At 43.4% G+C, this 19,488-nt stretch overlaps 2 protein-coding genes and 1 non-coding gene across 8 annotated transcripts in view; 1 reads left to right on the top strand and 2 right to left on the bottom strand.

The window, feature by feature from the left end:
- The window catches only part of LOC114598132 (nuclear body protein SP140-like protein), a 402,008-nt gene that overhangs the window by 53,981 nt on the left and 328,539 nt on the right, over positions 1 to 19,488 (top strand). The window lies entirely within an intron of this gene.
- Positions 1,293 to 19,263, bottom strand: ATG16L1 (autophagy related 16 like 1). Of its 5 annotated transcripts, none has more exons than XM_028730706.2 (20): positions 18,971 to 19,263; positions 18,617 to 18,824; positions 18,160 to 18,253; positions 16,966 to 17,071; positions 16,109 to 16,182; positions 14,711 to 14,962; positions 13,703 to 13,768; positions 12,398 to 12,484; positions 10,958 to 11,014; positions 10,709 to 10,756; positions 9,881 to 9,983; positions 8,693 to 8,798; positions 7,760 to 7,830; positions 6,558 to 6,629; positions 5,133 to 5,253; positions 4,576 to 4,681; positions 3,565 to 3,714; positions 3,150 to 3,197; positions 1,939 to 2,040; positions 1,293 to 1,546 (listed from the first exon to the last, which is right to left on the bottom strand). In XM_028730706.2, exons 2-20 carry the CDS (start codon positions 18,729 to 18,731, stop codon positions 1,453 to 1,455), a joined length of 1,872 nt encoding a protein of 623 aa, XP_028586539.1. In that variant the 5' UTR covers positions 18,732 to 18,824; positions 18,971 to 19,263; the 3' UTR covers positions 1,293 to 1,452. The 5 variants fall into 5 exon arrangements, with proteins under 5 accessions (XP_028586539.1, XP_028586538.1, XP_028586540.1 ...); XM_028730705.2 differs by having other exon boundaries at positions 19,021 to 19,263; XM_028730707.2 differs by lacking the exon at positions 10,709 to 10,756 and having other exon boundaries at positions 19,021 to 19,263.
- On the bottom strand, positions 7,190 to 7,459 carry LOC114598226 (small Cajal body-specific RNA 6). Its single transcript, XR_003706984.1, has one exon.

Genomic DNA, 19,488 nt, shown 5'->3' with positions numbered 1-19,488 from the left:
ATTTGCAAGCCACAATATTTAAGAGAAAGCCTTCTGCCATCTGTTCAGACACTTTTCTACACTTCCCCTACCCAAACTGGATAACAGAAGAAAGGGAAAGCAGCGTGGATTTAGAAGCAGGACACAGGTTTATTTATAACCGGTCAAGTACTAGTGGGCGGATTAATACAATAAATAAGATTTTTGTCCCGTGTCCTGTTTTCCTCTGCAGAAGTTGTCAAAACAAGAGGGGTCCCCTGGCAAAACCCCTGGACATGAATAATTCCTGCTCACCTCTGCCATTCAATACAAATACTTCCCTACAAAAACAAGCTTAGGAAGGAAGCAAAATTATAAAGTGCAAATTAAAAGGCAATTAAATGCTGGTGGCTTGTCTCACAGCCCACTGGATGTGGAAAAAGTGTTTGGCTGCATCAATGTTCAGTGCCACAAGCTAGCCCCTCCCCAAACCATATTGTGCATTTGAATGCCGAGGGGCACAAGCCAACCATCCTGCTCCATGGCAGAGAAGAGAGAGAAAGAGAGAGAGAGAGAGCTTGAACACAGGAAGAATATTGCACATTTTCTCAGTGGCAAGTGATCTGAATTTGCCAGCACCAGGACATTTACATTCAGGGCTCTATCCCCCCCCCCCCCCCCACCTTTTCTCCTCTGCACTCAAGAGGCTCCCATACAAGGAGGACAGCAGAAGTAACCGTGTATTTGGTTTTGGTGCTGAAGTCTTGCTAGTTGTACATACTTCATCAGAGCAGCAGCACTTATCATTCTAGCTCACAATTAAAACCCAATACAAACTGGGTCACATTAAAATGCTTCTGCTCCACTGCCACCTGGAAAGCCTTTGGAGGATGCAGCATCTCTGAAAAAAACAACCACCCTAGAACAGACAATTCCCTCAATGGCAAGTTAAGATGATACAGGGCGCTGCGGTTTAGTAAATGCTAGTGTCTCCCTCGACGCAACTGCCAATGTCATGGGCTTGTTCACGTGAGATTACAGCTGAGCCCCCACCCTTCCTATGTTTCAGGATCCTTCACATCGCATCTTAAGCCAGCCCACAGAAGAGAACACAGGTGACAGCACATGCATAACATCAGGACAAACAGGAACTCTGCTAGAACACTCCAGAGCTTGAAGTGCCACTGGAAAGTAAGGAATTGTTTGGCACTGCTGTCTGGTGTGGAAACTCTTTCCAATGCAGAGATGATACATCTTAAATGACTCCACCCAATGAAGTCAATCCTTGACGGAGGTTGAATGCTAGCAACGTACTTTCGATGGGTTTTTCTTCCTTGGCTGATGCATCAGCAGCTCTTTCCCAGACCCAAACTTTTGTGTTTAGCAAAAGACTTTTGCCTGAAGTTAGGCACTGGACTTCTGCTCTGTCCAGACAGATGCGGACCACTGCCCTCCCATGCAGGTTTTTGGCATGCTGGTTTTTGTGCTTTCACGTCAAAATTCAGACCACAGCACAGCCTTGTTTCCTTTGTCCACACTGACCACATGGGCTCCAGATGGTGACCACGCCACAGCATTGATTGAGTTGCTGAAACAAAGCATGAAATCAAGTTTATTAGATTGCGGAATACACTCAGAGTCCAGGTTAAAGAAAGAAATGCTATTCAGTCTCAGCTGATTCATTTTTTTAAAGCGTGTGCTGCAACTTAGTTGAGCCACTCAAGTTTGCTCGGTCATTTCTTAATCTCAATGCATACCAATGATACACTGAATTACGGGGTGATCCTAACCAAGTCTACTCAGATTTAAGCCCTACTGAATTAAATGAGGCTTACTTCCAGGTAAGTGGGGTTAGGATTGTTGCCTTAGTCATTAAACCAATCACTGAGGGAGCGTTAAACTTCAGCTTACAGGCTTCTATATAACTACCTCACCATCACACAAGATCTCTGGCATTCCGACAGCATCATCTTGCCTCACCTGTGATGCTTGGAGAGGACCCTCTCCACTTTCCCAGTAAGCACATTCCAAATATAGAGTGACCCGTCTGCTGAGCCAGCCGCCACATAATTTCCATCAGGGCTGAAGAATCATGAGTTTGGTTCAGGGAAAGAGCAGAAAAAGATTCATTTATTTACCTTTTTGTCAAGATACCGGCCTCCACCACTAATTTATACTGTGCTCATAATGCAAAATCACTATGTAAGCCAGCCCACCCAAAGCCTCCCAGAAATGCAACACTATAGCCAGAGTTTAAACTAGAGCTTTGAAGTCATAAGCTAAACAGACTCTCTTCAGAGAGTCAGAAAGGACTATAGTAGTGGTGTCAACACAAATTATTCAACACAAACTGCAGTAGATGAAAGGTGGCAAGGTACCCATGTTGCAGATATTTGGCAATTAATCTGTACTATTTCCAAAATTCCACCCGCCAACGTGACTATGGTAGAAGAGCTGCTTGTCTAGCCAGGTGGCAAAGTGTCATAAAGGAATAGAATGATGGGGACACCCCTTCTGTCAGCTTGGGGAAGTGGGGGAAAGCACACATTTAATTGCAATGCAATGAAGAGTTGGTGCTAAATTACTTTCTTCTTTTCTAGAGCACCATAAAGAGTGTGCTCCACTCACCAGCACTGCAAGCTAGCTTAGGGGCTCTATAATTCATAATTTTTTCAGGAAAATTAGTCCAGTTTAATGAGACACTCAACCTAAAATCTCTTCTTACTAATCAGTGGGAACAGAATCTTGAACCCAAAGCTTCATACAAGCACAGAACCCCTTATCTACCTTGAAGGGAGGGTACCAAGTTCATCTCTAAACTTTTGCTAATAAGTTTTATTATGTTTTTATATATGCTAGAAGCTGCCCAGAGTGGCTGGGGCAACCCTGTCAGATGGGTGGGGTGCAAATAAACAACAACAACAATCATCATCATCATCATCATCACCACTGCCACCACCCATTGATCAGATCTTTCACTAACATTCACACAAGGAAGTTAAAGTTCTGAAGCTAAAACTGGATAACTTAATTCTTAGAATAAAAAATTATTTTGGAACTCTGGTTACTTGGACATGAAATGCAACATTACTTTTAATAAAGAGGATTACTCAGGATCTTGAGTGCATAAAATGGAAAGTATCACACATCCCTCTCAAGTGCCCTGTAGTTCAGTCAACACTGCTGCTTACCTGAATACAGCTCTGTTCCAATCAGACCCGCATTTAAACCCTTGAGCACTGGAAGAAAAGAAAAAAAGGGAAAAAAAACCCCAAAAAAGGTTAAATAAAACTCTATCTTTCACATTTTACTTTTAGGGCAGCTATGAAATAATTGACATTTCATCTTTACAGATCCAAATATTAATAACCCAACAACAAGGGAACTCCTCACAGCACTCCTTAGATACACAAACCTGGATCCCTCCTGGATTTAACAAGCTTCTATATTAGTATGAGATGTACAAAATAGAGGTTTTCCAGGACCAGACTAGCCTACTTACTACCTTTGCCAGTTATCATCATGGCTAACCCTGCAGTCCTAGTAGCAACGCTACACATACAGCAGGCTTATAACTCCACAACCCACTTGTAAAGCAGTACTCACCTGAAAGTCTGTTTGATAGCACTGACTCTGAGATCAATAATCTTCAATAGGTCATCTCGTGAACAGGTGAGGAGTTCTGTTCTCTCTGGGTTGAGATCTAGAGATGTAATCCTACCAAGCAATTCCATTTCCTGTACCACACACTCAGTTCTAAAAAACAGAAGGTGACAAGCGTTAGCATTTCTTTTAAGAGTGCTTTGCTCAGCGCTCCCAGAATGCAAAGCCTCACTAGGTAGCAGCAGCATACAGTGGTACCTCAGGTTACATACGCTTCAGGTTACAGACTCCGTTAACCCAGAAATAGTGCTTCAGGTTAAGAACTTTGCTTCAGGATGAGAACAGAAATCGGGCTCCGGCGGCGTGGCAGCAGCAGGAGGCCCCATTAGCTAAAGTGGTGCTTCAGTTTCAGGTTAAGTACGGACCTCCGGAACAAATTAAGTACTTAACCTGAGGTACCACTGTACTATAATAAGGGATGGAAGCCAGATATCATGGTTCACATGCTATACACAGGATTCGTTAAATTCCGCGCTGTACCACTCGCAGTCTGGAACAGAATTAGTTTTTCCAAGCATGTGAGCAAGAATTTAAAGACAATCATATTTCTAATCTTCATGAATGCAGAGGAGTATTTTAAGTAGTGGTAGGTGAGCTCATCTCAGTTTGATTCAGAATTGGATCAGCATCTACGAATTTTCTTGGAGAATTCCAGAAAAACTCATCTATTTTCCAAGGGTTCTCTCCCTAGCTCATGTTGTTTTCAGTAAAAATTATCACCTCCTTTTCATGCAACCCCTGACATTAATAACAACTCAGACACAGCTGGGCAACATCCTGCAGGGAACTGTGCAGTCTGAACTATTTGAATAAATCACAGCTCAAGGAATCTCCCATGCCCTGGAAGCAGCGGAACTTCACTGATCACGCTGCCCATTACAAATGAACCAAAGCTAAGTCAGAGGGCCTTTTCAATGTCCCCTTACCCCAGCACATCCTCTATCTCAAACTTACCTAATATCCCAAAAGCGAATTTTCTTATCAAAGTGTCCACTCATCACACACTGTTCTGTGCAGACCAGATCATTGCAGCTGGAGCCAGCAAACACTGTTTTTATACCTTAAAAAAAGAAGACAACAACTATAACCCCCACACTCCAACCATACTCTTCTCTCAGCAAAAAAACAGTTGAACCCATCACTCATGCACCAAACACAATTACTGTCTTAATCCAATTTCACTAGAACTGCGACTGACCAGTAAGAATGCCAGCCCCATAAGCTCACCCCTCTAATCCCAAGTAGCTCCAAAGACGTTGTGAGCAACCTCATGCTGTCACAAGAATGTGGTGCCCTCTTGCTGAGCATTATGGTAATACAACATGGTAGAACAAACTACTTTTGATTCCAAGTAGATATCAGAATCTTAATAGAAGGGTGATCAGTACCAAGCTTGTACACTTTTGAGAAATAACAAGTCAACAAAAGTTCTGCTCTTGTGCCCTTCAACACATGCGAGACACACAAAAAGCAAGGGGACTGCTATTGTATACGTGGAATAGCTTCCTTACAGACTTTGCTGCGCAGGTCCCACAGTTTGAGGGTTCTGTCGTGACTCCCAGATACAATGCGCGCATTGTCCAATAGGAATTTGGCCGACAAGACTTTTCCACTGTGCCCCGTGAGCGTGTGCTAGAAAGAGATTGACATCCCATTAGTGAAAAGGCTTGGCAACAGTTGCTCTCTCTAGCCATGCCATCCAACCATTTAGCAAGAACAGAACGCTGATAATGTTACCCAGACACAAACCCGGTTTGAGATCTAAACAATCCTAGTTTGGTGTGCCAAATGCTGGTTTGCCAAGCACCTGCTGTATAGAAGACCGCATCCGCATCTCTTAGTTGGGTAAGGTGTCAGCAACCATAGAGGGTGGGCCTATGAGCCATGATTGCTAAATGGAAACTCAGCGTTCAGTGGGAGTATATTCCAAATTACCTGGTGCCAGGGTTATACAACAGGAGATGGCTTTCACCATTTTGTCCTGCTTCCCAGAGATATATGGCTGGCCATCTTTGGAGATGGAATACTACTCTAGCTAGACTTTGGTCTGATCCATAGGGAACTGCCTTATACCAAGTCAGACCATTTGTCTATCTAGCATAGTATTGTCTACACTGACTAGCTGCAGCATTCCAGGGTTTCAAGCAAGAAACTTCTCCAGCCCTACCTGGACTTGCTGGGGATGGAACTAGGGCCCTTCTGCATGCAAGGCAGGTGCTCTAGCATAGAGTCACAGTCTTTCAACGAAGCAATTCCTAGAATCTTGAGGCCTCCCCCCCCCCCCCAGGTTCACACATATTAGTATTTACAGTTAAATGAAGCTCCTTCTACTGGGTCCCTTCGAGCCTCTAGTCTACTGTCAACTCCAACTAACGGTGGAGGCTATTGCAGCTATCCTATCCTAGAAGATTTTGAACTGGAGTTGCTGGAAGTTGGACCATCTGCATGGCAGAGAGGGAGCAAACTAGAGAGTGAAAGAGATGAACGTGAAATGTGCCTTTATGCTTACAAAGACCAACTTCAAAATGCAAAGAAGAAATACGCTACTTTTATCTGTTCACCAACCTAGAACTGGTCTGCTTCCACCAAAGCCAATATCATTCTTCAGCAGTGTTTTAATATTAATGTTAAGCAAAATTCTGCAAAGTATAAAAATTTCTCAGGAAGGTTCTCCTTCAGAACCGTTCCTGGTTTGCTGATCTCTCAAACAGTACATTCTACCCGTATTAGCAATCTGCATCTGTCAGGTTAACTGTAAGAGCTCTTTGTAAGTAAAAGCAGAAAAGAGATTAACGAGCCACTCAATTTTGAAAGGTGTCAAGAGCTGCAGTTAAAATCCTGCAGCACATCCCTACAAATTTCTAACACTTTTTGATATTTAGAAGGCAAGTGAGAAGCAGGCATACATGCCACACCTGTGGGAAAAAGATACTCACCCGTAACCGATGATCATCCACAGTCCAGATCCTACTGGCAAAGTCATTTGAAGCGGCTAATAAATAAGAGCCCTGGGGAAACACAATTTTAAACTCTTTCAATATGATCTTTCTTCTTGTAGAACAAGGATGGAGAACCTCTGGTCTTGCAGATGTTATATGGACTACAACTTCCAGGCAACCTAACCCACTGTCTACACTGGTCCGCCACCAATTGGAGGGCACCTGGTTCTCTCATTGTTGTAGCAATGTTTTCTAGAACCTCTACCACCTGCGTGGTCATCTGCATCAAAGGAATATTGTATCCATCTGTCACCATCTTATTTCAGATCACTGCCACATCCTGCTACTTCTTCTTGACCTCCTATTAGGTCTCTTCCTGTCCTCTCTTTTGATGCTGGGACAGTGAGTACCCTTATCATTAAGATTCTGTATTGTCCTTAAGCTGCTTTCTGTTTCACCTTCTTGCCTGAAGTTAAAGAACCTCTCACCCAATTTTCTTTACTCATCTACCACTGCTCAATCTTTTCACACTTAGTGCCCCACCCCACCCCATTCCTTCTCCCACTTTCTTCCTGCCGCAGCTGATAACTTGACAAGAGCTCTTGAGAAATATGTTTTGCTGCAAAAGAGGTCTCAGCTAAAAATTTGAGATCATATACCCATAAAGTGGCTCCAATACCTCAAAAACTCCATTATCTGTATATGTTGGATAACAATGTCAGTCACGTCTACCCAGTGCTCTAGAGTAACACAAACTGAACGTATCTCTATTTATCAGCAAATACTCTCCCAATCATAGCATGTCTAGAATATGATGGAAGAGAAAATGCTGGGAGCTGCGATGGTAAAGGAGGCAAAACCACTGGGCAAATCAGACCTTTTACTGTTCATCACTGACCTCAGCAAAACACTGTTAGATCTCAAAAGAAGCAGAGACTTATGCCATGTGCCTCACGAGTTATGAAACTGTGACATTTCATACCTTGGCAAAAAATCAGTGCATTTTATATACAAAAGGCATAAGCAGGTCAATCTTATGAAAAGGACAGTATTAATCAGTGCTAGAATGGCTCTAATTTTGTACCTATTTCTGGACGATTGTGTCATTTTCTCCCTTATCTATTTTGTGCTTCAGAGACATGGTTTGGGAACTGCGGTGGGAAACAGTTGCAAAAAAAAGGACTATAATAAATACTCACCGCACTATCAAACTCTATGCTTGTAATCCCTGCATTACTGCCAGATAGAGAGCCTTTAAGTTCACACTTTTCTGTGGTGCAAGAAAAAAGAAACAAGAGTTAGGAGGCAGGAAAAAGATTGAACCCATGTCTATTTCATTCAGCCAAAAGCAAGAGTAACATGTATTTATTTCATTTCATTATTTTCTTAGAGGATTTAAAACTAGTTCTTCATTCAAAGAAATGTTAGGGCAGGATGCAACAAAAATACACAATAAAACGGCCTGAAAAAATATCAAACCATCACAATAAATCAATTTATCAAGTCATGTATGGAAGGATACTTTGGGATGATTTCTGATGTTGTTATACAGATATTGAAGGAAAGTATTTGAAAAAAGCAACATCATAATGAAAAGACACAGATCTGATATTTCAGGATCAGTGACATACAACTAAGTCGTATACATTTTCTTGATGATAGGAAGCTGATCTGCAAACAAGACAGACTACTACCTCTGGCTTACTGGTCCACTGTCTGACTGACAGTGACTCTTCAGAGTCTTGGTCAAAGAGACAGATAGAAAGACAGACAGACAACAAAGACAGACACTCTTTCCCAGTTCTGGTACCCAATAGCCTTTTCACTAGAAATGTTTGGGACCAAACCTGGAACCTCTTGCATCCAAAGCAAATGCTGTCCCACTGGAATGATGAGTTCTCCCTTCTCTGAGTAGCAAACAGTTCTGGAGAAGACATTTATCATCACAGCTGAGTGGGGAGTTGAAGATGAGTTTCCTACATCCAAACCCAACATCCTACTAGTCACCCTATGAGAATGGCTCTTTCAAATGTTCTGCGCTGTAGCTGCAGATCTTCACAATTATTTTGAAGATGTCAACTATGAAATCAATCTTAGGAGGAAGCTCATTTGTACCTATTTAAGGAACTTACCTCCGCAAACTTCCCAGAGTTTGACTCTCCGGTCCAAGCCTCCTGTTGCCAGTAACCGGGAGCCAGGGCTGAACTGCACCGCATTCACCTCCCCATCGTGCGCATCCTAGGGGGATGGAAAAGAAACAGGACATGAACAGTTATAAATGGTATCAAGAGACACTCCAGTCTACAAGAGATACTGCAAGCTTGAAGCATGAACCACACTCACACAGTGTAACACCAAGTGGATCATTTGTCAAAACTACTGTTTTCCTGTTTGATTTCACCTACATGAAACCAAGCATATATAACAACCAGATCTCTAGAATAAACATCCCTAGAACAATGGCTGTGGTCTCTCAACCAACTAAGATGGTTAGGGGACTCCTGCCCATTATATTTTAGATGGAACGTATTTCTCCTCTCACCATTCACAATCACGAGGTCTCAGCTTGAAAACTAAAGATCATGCACATTAAGACACATCCCAAAACTACCGGCTCCTTGACTCACTTTGTCAGATAGCAGTCGGTGCCAAGCCGCTTACACTTTGGCAGCATGCACTGACTTTATCCGCATATTGTCAGCAGCCTCGTAACACCTCACAGCATTACTAAAGTGTGGATGGGAGACAGAAAGCAGAAAGCTGCTGGGAGCTGAGAAAGTAGCGGGTGTGCAATTCACCAGTGCAATCAGAGATTTATGACATCATCACTGACCTCAGCAAAACATCTATTAATGAACGAGTCTGTGACTTGTTTTAGAAAACTCTAAAACAGGGGCCCAATTTCGGGCTGCCCTTTTCAGCCAAGCCAATTATTGTGGGCATCAGGACCCTGCCTCTCCCTCTGCCATGGGGAATCACTTAGCTCCTCTTCTAGGCTCCAGGCCTGTTTTGCACAGCAGCCAGGTTAACCTCTAGCCTTCCTCCCAATCTTGGAGCTGGGGAGGGGTCAGGGATTCCCTCCCACTTCTGCTGCTCCAAAGTTGCGAGAAGGCAGGCTGGAACAGGTCGGGCTCACCAGCAGATGGTAGCACACTCACCACTGCAAGCACGGTGAGTGAAGATGTGAAAGCAAGAGAGGGACATCTGCATAAATGGTTACAATTACATAATGATGACATCAGTAAACAAAAGACAGATTTACCTAGATGTTAAGCTACTAAGTTCTACATCTAAAGATAATGTCTCTCAAATATACTTACAAAGACACACAGAGCGGTGGTAGGGACTCGCACCTCTTTGCTTGCGCCTGGATGTGCCTCCACGTTATCTTGAGGGGTGGGGCATGAGGATAAAGAGCGTCTCCTGAGGAAGGGCACAACCAATGCATATAGTTAGGCACAGGTGGGAACCAGCTCTGTCTTCAAATTATAGGCAGGGAGATGATCCCGACTACACAATAGGGTAAGAATGGGAGGGAAGGGGCAGAGAGACTTCAGCCCGATTCAGGTATAACAGCAGTTGGGTGGTTACACCCACAGAGATGGCTTTGCATGGTTGGGACTCCCCTGGCTGCTATAATCTTTGCAACTGGCTTCTCCCATGGACCTGATGGATGGCATGGTAACTTGAGGTTGGCCTGGGGAAGGACTCACCAACATTACAGCAGCCTTATGGAGTCCTGAGTTAAAACTAATCAATTCAAAGATCACTGCTAAGACAAGTTCCTGCAGCTTTTCAATTTATTTTAAAGAAATGTTTATTTTTCTCCCATATAAAGTAAATCCCGCTGAATTGCAAAGGTATATACTCCTCAGTCTAAAAGCTCACATTGCATTTCTACACCTAGACATGGATGCTCAGCTCAGTGCAGGAAGGAACTACAATGAAAGGCCACAGCACAGTCATTGCAACTACAGTTAATTTTGCTCTCGCTTTTAACCCAGCCCTCATCTAAGAGGGTAAAGTGCACCTTTTAACAGGGAAGTCTTTTCACTGCTAAAGTTAACAACATCAAAACAAGGCAGTTACTTCAACATCCCTCACTCACATGCTGGATTAAGTGTGAATAATTTCAAGCGAATTTTCACCTGGCAGTATCAGAAGAGTGATGTCCCAAAAGGGGAGACTCAGACAGACTGGAGGGAAAGATCAGAGGTCAGCACACAGCAGATGTAAGGAACAGGAAGTTGAAAACAAAAGAAAAAAAGGGGGCGGGGAGGCAGAAGCTAGAAAAAAAGGCTGAGATAAGGACAACTGTTTGCAATCCTTGCATCACTGCAATATTGGTGCATATTGTACTGATATGTAACAAAAGAGGCGAATGTATTCTAACCTACCCAAATATATTAGTGATAGAGTCGAGAAGGCCTCCAGCTGGCTGGGAGTGTCGCTTACTAAAGAGGAGGGGAGGACAGATTTAAATCTTGTTGTTCAAGCAGAGATCAAAAACACACATAGCCCACAGCATGCAACAAGGAGAGCATTTCTCCTCGAACCCCAACTTCAAGCAGGAAATTCAAATTCAGGACAGTCAAAAAAGTCACCACGTTGGAACTGAAGAAATAAAAATGCTCGCATCACCCATTAGGAATTGAGCGCAATTCATGTTGGCCTAACAGCCGGAAGAGGAGGCACCTTACAGAGGTTTAAGCCATTTAGACTTTGAGAATAAAATTAAGAATTTGTATTAAGAAATAAGCTTTCAGAGCTAAACAAAGCAATCAGGTGGTTATGATCCACAAGAGGAGCTTATACAGAAATATTTTCATAGCCGAATATGAAACTGAAAGAGCAGCTTCATAAGAAAAGGATATATTTTTATTTTTAAAATAAAAATTGTGATAAGAGCTTTGGCCCACTAAGGGTGGGGGAGATAAAGATCTGTCTCCTTCACTCTCTCTGTCTATCAGTCTTCCAAATACTTAAAGCCAGCCTGCTTCCTGCTTCCCTTCCACCTGCAGTTGCTGCCACTATTACAGGGCTTTGCCACAACCAGACACAGAGTGATGGGTTAATTACAGCTCTCCAAAGCTGTGAGAGCCAATTTAGGTAGCTGTGCCATGGTCCTTTCAGTCAAGAGAAGAACTGTCTGCAACAGCTCCACATCATGCCTCCTCTTCATTGGAACAGGACCACAGACCTGACCATACCGCCAGCTCTTGGCCTCCCTTGCATTAGCGCTGCAGTGCTCCCTCCAGTGTTCCAGGAACAAGAACCAGCATGGCAAAGGGAATTTGCGGAAAAGAAGGCAGCAGCTGCTCATACTTTGTTTTCCTGGGAGAACTTGGAAACTGTAGTTCTGGGATACTTCCATTAAAGTATAATGATATTGTAAAAAAAGAGATCTCCCTAGCTAAAAAAAGGTTCTGTGGAAAAGTGAGAGGTCACTCATACTAAAAACAATTCTGATGCTTCACAGGGTTTCACAACTACTCATATTTTGAATGGCATGGGCATAGTTCACAGGACCTTTCCCCAATGAAATGAATGGGAACACAGAACTTCAACCTAACAGGGACTGCATAGGAGATATACTCAAGTACATTCATTGCTTCCTCAGATGCTGGCATTTGTTAGCCAAGAAATCACAAATACATCCATACTGGAAATAACAACTCTCTCAAAAGTATTTTCCCTTTCAGGATACAATAGCAGCAGTTCTCAAACCGCCACACCATTAAGGATATGTGCAATTCCTTTCCCCACCCTTGAAATTCTTTATTAGCTTCTTGTGGATCAGGGCAGGGGATCCATTCTTTTATCCCCATTCTTCTTACCTGGCTGTTCGATTGACAGCGCGCACCGGAGATGTCTCATCAGCAGGGTCAGAGGTTTCATCCGCCAGCACTTCAATATCGTCATCCCTGGAGGACAGGACCGTGCCTTTTTTGAATCATTTGAGAGTTGAAGGACATTCAGGCATTTGGGCTAAGCAACTCCCTGCCCCCTCAACAGAATTCATAAGCTTGCTTCCTTATATGGCTAAAGGGAAAGTGCAATTTTACAGACACCTTCTTTATGTGCACTAAGGAATTATGGGAATAATTAGCCTAACAGTAAGGAGAGTTTTGCCACTGATGTTTTATTTGCTTTTTTGTTTTTATTACCTGATGATTTTTAGAGTATTTTTACTGTGAAGCGTTGGTTTTGCCCAACCCAAACCTAAGTTGCCTTGAGCATCTAAGTAAGGAGGGATTCTACCCATTCTTTTCAGTCAAATTTTGCCTTTGAAATTCAAGCTGAGCCCGCATACATAGTTTACATTTTACAAAGTACGATTTCTGTGCACTCCAGGGATAATAAAAGAAAATGAGAGAAAGCAAATTTGGGCTCTATGTCGACGTAACCTCAAGCACAGAACTGGTCAGCTTTCACATACTAGTAATTTAGATCAATATTTAAAAATATTTTGGATTGTAGGTGGGTTTTTTTTTAAAAAAAAAAAACCTGTAGTAAGTATAAACTAACAGCAGCTTGTTACTTTCCAGGAAAGTAGGAAATTCAATTTGATGTGGAAGCTTGAGGTGTCTTCCCGACCACTGCCTTGTGAATTCTCTCAAATCAGCAAGCCAAGGATAGCCCAGAATGGTTGACTGGGGGTTCAGGGGTGTGCATGGACCACAGGTTAAGAACCCCTGATGTAGTGGAACATTCCTCTCTTCCGAAGAGGCTGCTGAAGGAGGAGACGCACCACAGCAACAGCTCGCCCGCTTCCTTTTTTGCTGGTCCCCCACTGCATTCCCTAATGCTCACAATGCAGGGACCTCCAGTTTCCTGACCTCACAGGGAAACCCTCCCCATCTCTTATCTATCTCATCCATTTCTACAATCAAGTAATGCAACACTGCCAACTTAAAAGTTGTGAACTTATTTTGCATTCCTCCGTTTTCTTACAGGTAAAATTAAGAACCTTTCCCCCCCAGTTGACCGCACACTTCAAAGCGCAGAATGCTATAGTCAAAATTTAATGAAGAATATTCAAAGCTTGAACAGACCAGTAATGTTCATTGTGGGGTCTGTGTCTGCTTCCTAGGACTGGCACATGTAGACATTAGGGAAGAATGAGGTGAGGGAAGACTTACTGTTCAATTGGCAGTGGCTCCTTTGCAGCTTCTGCAAGTTCCTTCTGAAGCTTGGCTTGCCGTCTTCTATGAGGGAAAACAGAAATGTTAGGAAATCCTGCCACTGGCTGACACTCTCCGAAGGAATGTGCAAATGATTCAAAAATATCAAGGGTCCAATAATCAGAGGCTGAAATCCCAACTGCCTTACTGAGTTCAGCACAATCACCAAGAAGTGCTTCAATAAATATCTCTATGTCATATTGATTTCTACTGCCTTTCGAATTCTCTCCCAAAGGAGGCTCAGCCGATGTTCACCATTTTTTGCATTGTATCTTTGTGTACCACTTAAGATGTTTGTAGTTAAGTGTCGTAGAAATTGTTTAAATAAACAAATAAAAAGTACTCCAAGCAACTGAAACCACGTGTACCACCAGTGACATAGCTAGAACCAAGGATGCACCCAACCTACACACTTGCTCTTTCAGGTAGAGTTCAATCCCATTTTCAGAAGGTCACCTGTCCAATTCTGGGACATGAGAATCACCAACCGACAAGGATTCAGTCTCAGTTTTTTGCCCCACCTCCAGCCCATTACAGCGCCCAGACATCAGTTCAGTGTTCACACAGCCTTCCCTGACTCAGATGGCACAAAGAAATACAACTGGGTGTCATCAGATGGTACCCAGCTCCAAACTTCACCCAATGCTTTCACTCAGGAGACAAGATTAGCATTACAAGCATGCATGCAAATGAGGACCAATTGAACAGACACAAGCTGTATTACATAAACCATTCTTTAATTGCTCTACATTCAGATCGACTTCAATTTCAAAAAATGCCCTTCGCCACGATTCATTGAGTCGTTAAGTGGCCAGGATTACTGGAAAAAATACTGAGATCTACACACAGAGACACAGAGTTTCTATGTTCACCCAGAAAAGATGGGGATAACATTTGGGGAAAATAAATTTTGGGGAGGGGCTTCTATTGCATATTTAAGCTCAACTCAAAGGTTTGGTATCATACCTGGAATCTTTCTCATTTTCTGCATTGAGCCGATTAGCTTCTTGAGCTTTCTCTGCCATCCAGCGTGTTACCAGCTCTTGGTTATCTTCCGTAGTTTTTCTCAGTTTTTCCTCAAGGGCAGTAAAGGTAATCTGGAGTGCATCATACTCATCCTTAAGAGTCTGATTGGCTCTTTCAAGATCTTGTAGCTTGTTCCGCAGGTCCTGGCACTCTGTCTCTAGTTCAGATATCTTCTGCAAATATTCTACAATCCTTTAAGAGAGGCAACCCATATATTTATTATTTAGGTGGCGCTGTGGGTTAAACCACAGAGCCTAGGACTTGCCAATCAGAAGGTCAGCGGTTCGAACCCCCGCGATGGGGTGAGCTCCCATTGCTTGGTCCCTGCTCCTGCCAACCTAGCAGTTCGAAAGCACATCAAAAGTGCAAGTAGATAAATAGGTACCGCTCTGGCAGGAAGGTAAACGGCGTTTCCATGCGCTGCCCTGGTTCGCCAGAAGTGGCTTAGTCATGCTGGCCACATGACCCGGAAGCTGTAAGCCGGCTCCCTCAGCCAATAAAGCAAGATGAGCGCCGCAACCCCAGAGTCGGTCATGACTGGACCTAATGGTCAGGGGTCCCTTTACCTTTACTTTACCCCAGTCTAATTCTTAAACATGACTCAGGTAGCTCACTACACTTAAAGATCACTTAAATAGTATAACAAAACCGAAGGAAATAAAAACAGGCAGGCAGGCAGATAAAGCACAGTATTCAAAAAAGCCACCAGCTACCTGTCAGGGCAAAAACATGTCAGAATAAAAAGGTATTCACCCACCAGTGATAGCAGGAGAGGTGGGCATCCAAATTTCACAAGGGCAAAATGCTCCACAAAGTTGGTGTGGCCACTGAGAAAACCCCCTGACATTATTACAGACCGTGCTTCTGATGTGGGATATAAATAAGGGCTTCTTCACCTGTTCTTACGACAAGAGGCAGGTGAGTACAAAATAAGTCAGTCCCTTCACTTATGATGGACCCAAGACATTTAAGGCCCTAAATGTAGTCACCAACACTTATAATTGAGTCCAGAATCAAAATGGAAGCAAGTGTCGGCTATGCAAGGCAGGTGTAGCAAGATACAAAGGGCACCCACCCACCAGCCTCCTTGCTGCCACATTCTGGACTACTGAAGCATCTGAATACTCTTAACAGTAGCCTTATGTAAAGCACTTTGCAATAATCCAGTGTAACCAAGGCATGTGTTACCACAGCCAGGTCTGGCTTCCCCGGGAAAAGGCAGAGCACGTGCACCAGCCTAAAGTGGGCAAAGACACTCAGTTTTAATGAGAATTCAACCAAAAATTGGCATCCAGCACCAAAATCAAATTCTGTAAGTAGTAAATGGGTTCTACTCACTTTGTATTATTCGTTTGCATCTCACTGTCCTTCTGTTGTATTTGGTTTTTCAGGTCAATCACAGACTGGGCCAACTGTGAAGGAAACTACGTTACTGAGGGAAAGCAACTATTAATACAGTCTACTTTTTGTGTTTGATTTTCCTCTAACCTCAGTGTTTCATTTTTCCCCTGAACACCCAAGTATACATACACCTGCCAACTTAGCATAACATTTCATGCATGCTGAAATCGTACTATTATTTATTAAATATTTATTAAAACATTTATTACAAATATTTACTCTAGTCTTTGAAAACATATGGAATATTTGCTAGACCCAAAGAGTTGCATGTAACAAATTTTCACTTAGAATACATCTACCAAAAGTTATAACTATGACATAGGTCTGTTGATTTCAATGGGTCTACTCTGAGTAAAAGTTAGCTGAATACAACCTAAGTGTCTTTATTGTTTTTCCTTGAAGAGATACCTGCGTAATTGTTAACCAATGTCACAATATTAGTATACAGTCAAACCTTGGTTCTCAAACAGCTCCGGTTTTGAATGCTTTGGCTCCTGAACACCAAAAACCTGGAAGTAAATGCTTTGGTTTCGAATGTTTTTTGGAACCCAAACGTCTGATGCGGCTTCTGTTTTGAGTTTCCCTATTGAACTGAGGCTTCCGCTTTCAGTTTTAGAACGTTTCGGAAGTCGAATGGTCTTCTGGAATGGATTACGTTTGAAAACCGAGGTTCTACTGTACAGAAGTTAAGTTTTCAAACTTCTGAATCCCACAGTAAGCCTATAATTACTCTGGTACCACTGCAAAAGAACAGTATTGAAATGTTACACATGGATAAAATGGGTGCTCCTAACCTCGCCACGTTTCTTGTGCAGCTCTGTCAGCTCCTCTTGATGCTTAATTCTAAGCTGGGCTATTTCTTGCATGTGAGAATCATTCCTTGCACCATCATGTCCTGGACTGGAATTTTCCAGAGGATGAGAAAAGAAAAATTCTGAGTTTTTAATTCACAAAGCATTTCAAACTACTTTTTATCCGATTTCCATAATCCATTTTTCTATCAAAATTTTTGTTTCAGATGGCTATCCCTATATTTAACATATTTAACTTCATTTAAAAGAGTAAAATTAATGTTTCACTGTTGAACTTAGATTACATAAGCAGAGCACCGTATCTCCATATCAAGGTTTTCTTTTTTCCTGTTTGTTACACCAGTGATTTTATGTACTTTGTTGACCATTTTAGCTATGGGTGAATTGATCTCCAAGATAAATGCCCGCAGTTCCTGCAGATATAGTGAATATCAATTCTCTCTTCATACCCTATAGATATCCTATATGGCTCAAAATCATACTAGCTAAACTTTTCAAAAACCTAGTATTACCAACACATTTAGCGTATCATTTCTATCACTGGATATTAAATAATATGTACCCTTCCTTGGGAGTAAGCCCAATGGTATTGAGAAGTTACATCCAAGAAAATATGTACAGGGATCAGACAATGAGCATTATAGCAGTTCTTAGCAGTACAGTGGTATCTCTGGATGCGAACGGGATCTGTTCCTGAACCCCGTTCGCATCCTGAAGCGAATGCAACCTGTGTCCACGCGTCATGATTCACCGCTTCTGCGCATGACGTCATTTTGAGCGCCTGCGCCTGCGCGAGTGGCGAAACCCGGAAGTAACGCACTCCGTTACTTCTGGGTCGCTGCGGAGCACAACCCAAAAACGCTCAAGCTGAAGCAACTTCAACCCGAGGTATGACTGTAGTTTTAATAACTGCTATACAAGAGAGCTAAAATATATTCATATATTAAGAACATAAAAGCCTTGCTGCATCAGACCAAACACCCATCAATTCCAGCATTCTGCATTCAGTGTGATCAGCCGGAGGTCTATAGGAAGCCCTAGAAGGACATGCATGCAACAGCACTCTCTCACTAATACTGGAAGCAGTACATAGCCATTATGACAAATAGCCATCGTTGGTGGAAAGGGAACAACACCAGACACAGTAACCATCACTTGTACTGATTCAGCAAGTACCTGATCTCATGCCGGCTTGGCAAGTCATATTTTTCCACTTGTAGCTTGTCAGCCAGCACTGAATGGAAATCTGACTTCTCCAGGAGCTTGTTATCTAACGAGGAGTTCAGTTAAAAACAAAAGAAACCACCAGTTTTACAATCCAGCAATAAGATGATAATGTTTTACTTACTATAACCTTTGCACCGGAAAACAACATTATAAAAGCAACATTCTCCATACATGCTCTTATAAGTATAAGGCCATTAAAACAGGGCTGGCTACTTCAATCTGACTAAGAAAATTTCAAGAGACTCTCGCCCAGACGACAAGTTGTTTACAATCCCGCAAAAATAACCTTCCTCACACACTATGGCCTCTCACACACAATCATTAGGTTGGGCGGTCAGTTTTGAACAATGTATGCTGTTGGGGCTAAGCTGGAGACTTTCAAGCAGCCACCAAAACCTTTACTTACACTGCAAGATAATCTCTTCAAAGGCCTGTCTCTGCAGCCGGTCCCGTCGCCTCAATTCGTCCAGGATGTGCCGCTTCCAGGCGGGGAGGCTCGCTGCCCTGAGTCCAGAAGACATCTTGCCTTCTCAGTCTCCTCAAGAGTTGAGCCGCCGGCCTGGCAACACCTTCTCCCCCCTGCGAGGGGCTCTATGAAAGCGAAACGACGAGCCCTAAGAAATAGCAGAGGAGAAAATGAATCAAGCGGGCGCGGCGGTCGGTTCAAGGAAAAGAGAGAAAAGGAAAAGCGAAGAGGAAGCGCCAGGAGAAGGCGGCGGGATGGGGAAAGCATGGAGGGGAAAGGGAGGCGTCCAGCTACCCTGAGCCGACTGGGGCGGCCGGCGGGAGAGGGACGGGCGAAGAACTCACCGCCGGCTACTGAGGAGGAATGGCGCAGCCGCGGAGCTTCCCTCCTCTGCAGGGGCCCTTCGCCATTCTTCCCCCGGGCCGCAGCCCCCATCTAGCCCCACGGCAACTTCCCGCAGGCGCTCTGTCGGTCCCGGTCGTATAGCGTCAAGAGGGACCTTCCACCCCGGAGTCGCAGGTTAATGACGTCACATCCTAGTTCGCTGCGCCTGACTGACCATTTCAGCGACATTAGCAGCGTCGTCCCGCCGTAGCTGCACGCCCCTGATTTTCTCTGTCACTGTGTTCCCTCCTCCACGCGCTCCAAACATTGCTGAGACTCTGCCTCATTTAGGAGAGTGGATTTAACAGACTGGCAAATGCGCAGGTCGACTCTGTAAAAAAAATGGCCGCGGGCAGAGGGCTTCCCTAAGCCGCTCCGTTTTTTGTTTTCTTTTTTAATAGTCTGTGCACCGACCTCCTTCTTGGGAA

This window comes from Podarcis muralis, chromosome 6, assembly GCF_964188315.1.
Source record: "Podarcis muralis chromosome 6, rPodMur119.hap1.1, whole genome shotgun sequence".
Classification (NCBI taxonomy): domain Eukaryota; kingdom Metazoa; phylum Chordata; class Lepidosauria; order Squamata; family Lacertidae; genus Podarcis; species Podarcis muralis.
Note: the sequence above shows the minus strand (reverse complement) of the source record. Positions and strands in the feature narration are given on the sequence as shown.

Coding starts and splice junctions, on each gene's coding strand:
- ATG16L1 (XM_028730706.2), bottom strand. CDS start 18,731: ATGTCTTCTGGACTCAGGGCAGCGAGCCTCCCCGCCTGGAAGCGGCAC. Junction 18,254..18,616: donor TGAAGAGATTATCTTGCAGT/GTAAGTAAAGGT, acceptor ACTCCTCGTTAG/ATAACAAGCTCCTGGAGAAG. Junction 4,682..5,132: donor GGACCTGCGCAGCAAAGTCT/GTAAGGAAGCTA, acceptor TCTTTTTTTAAG/GTATAAAAACAGTGTTTGCT.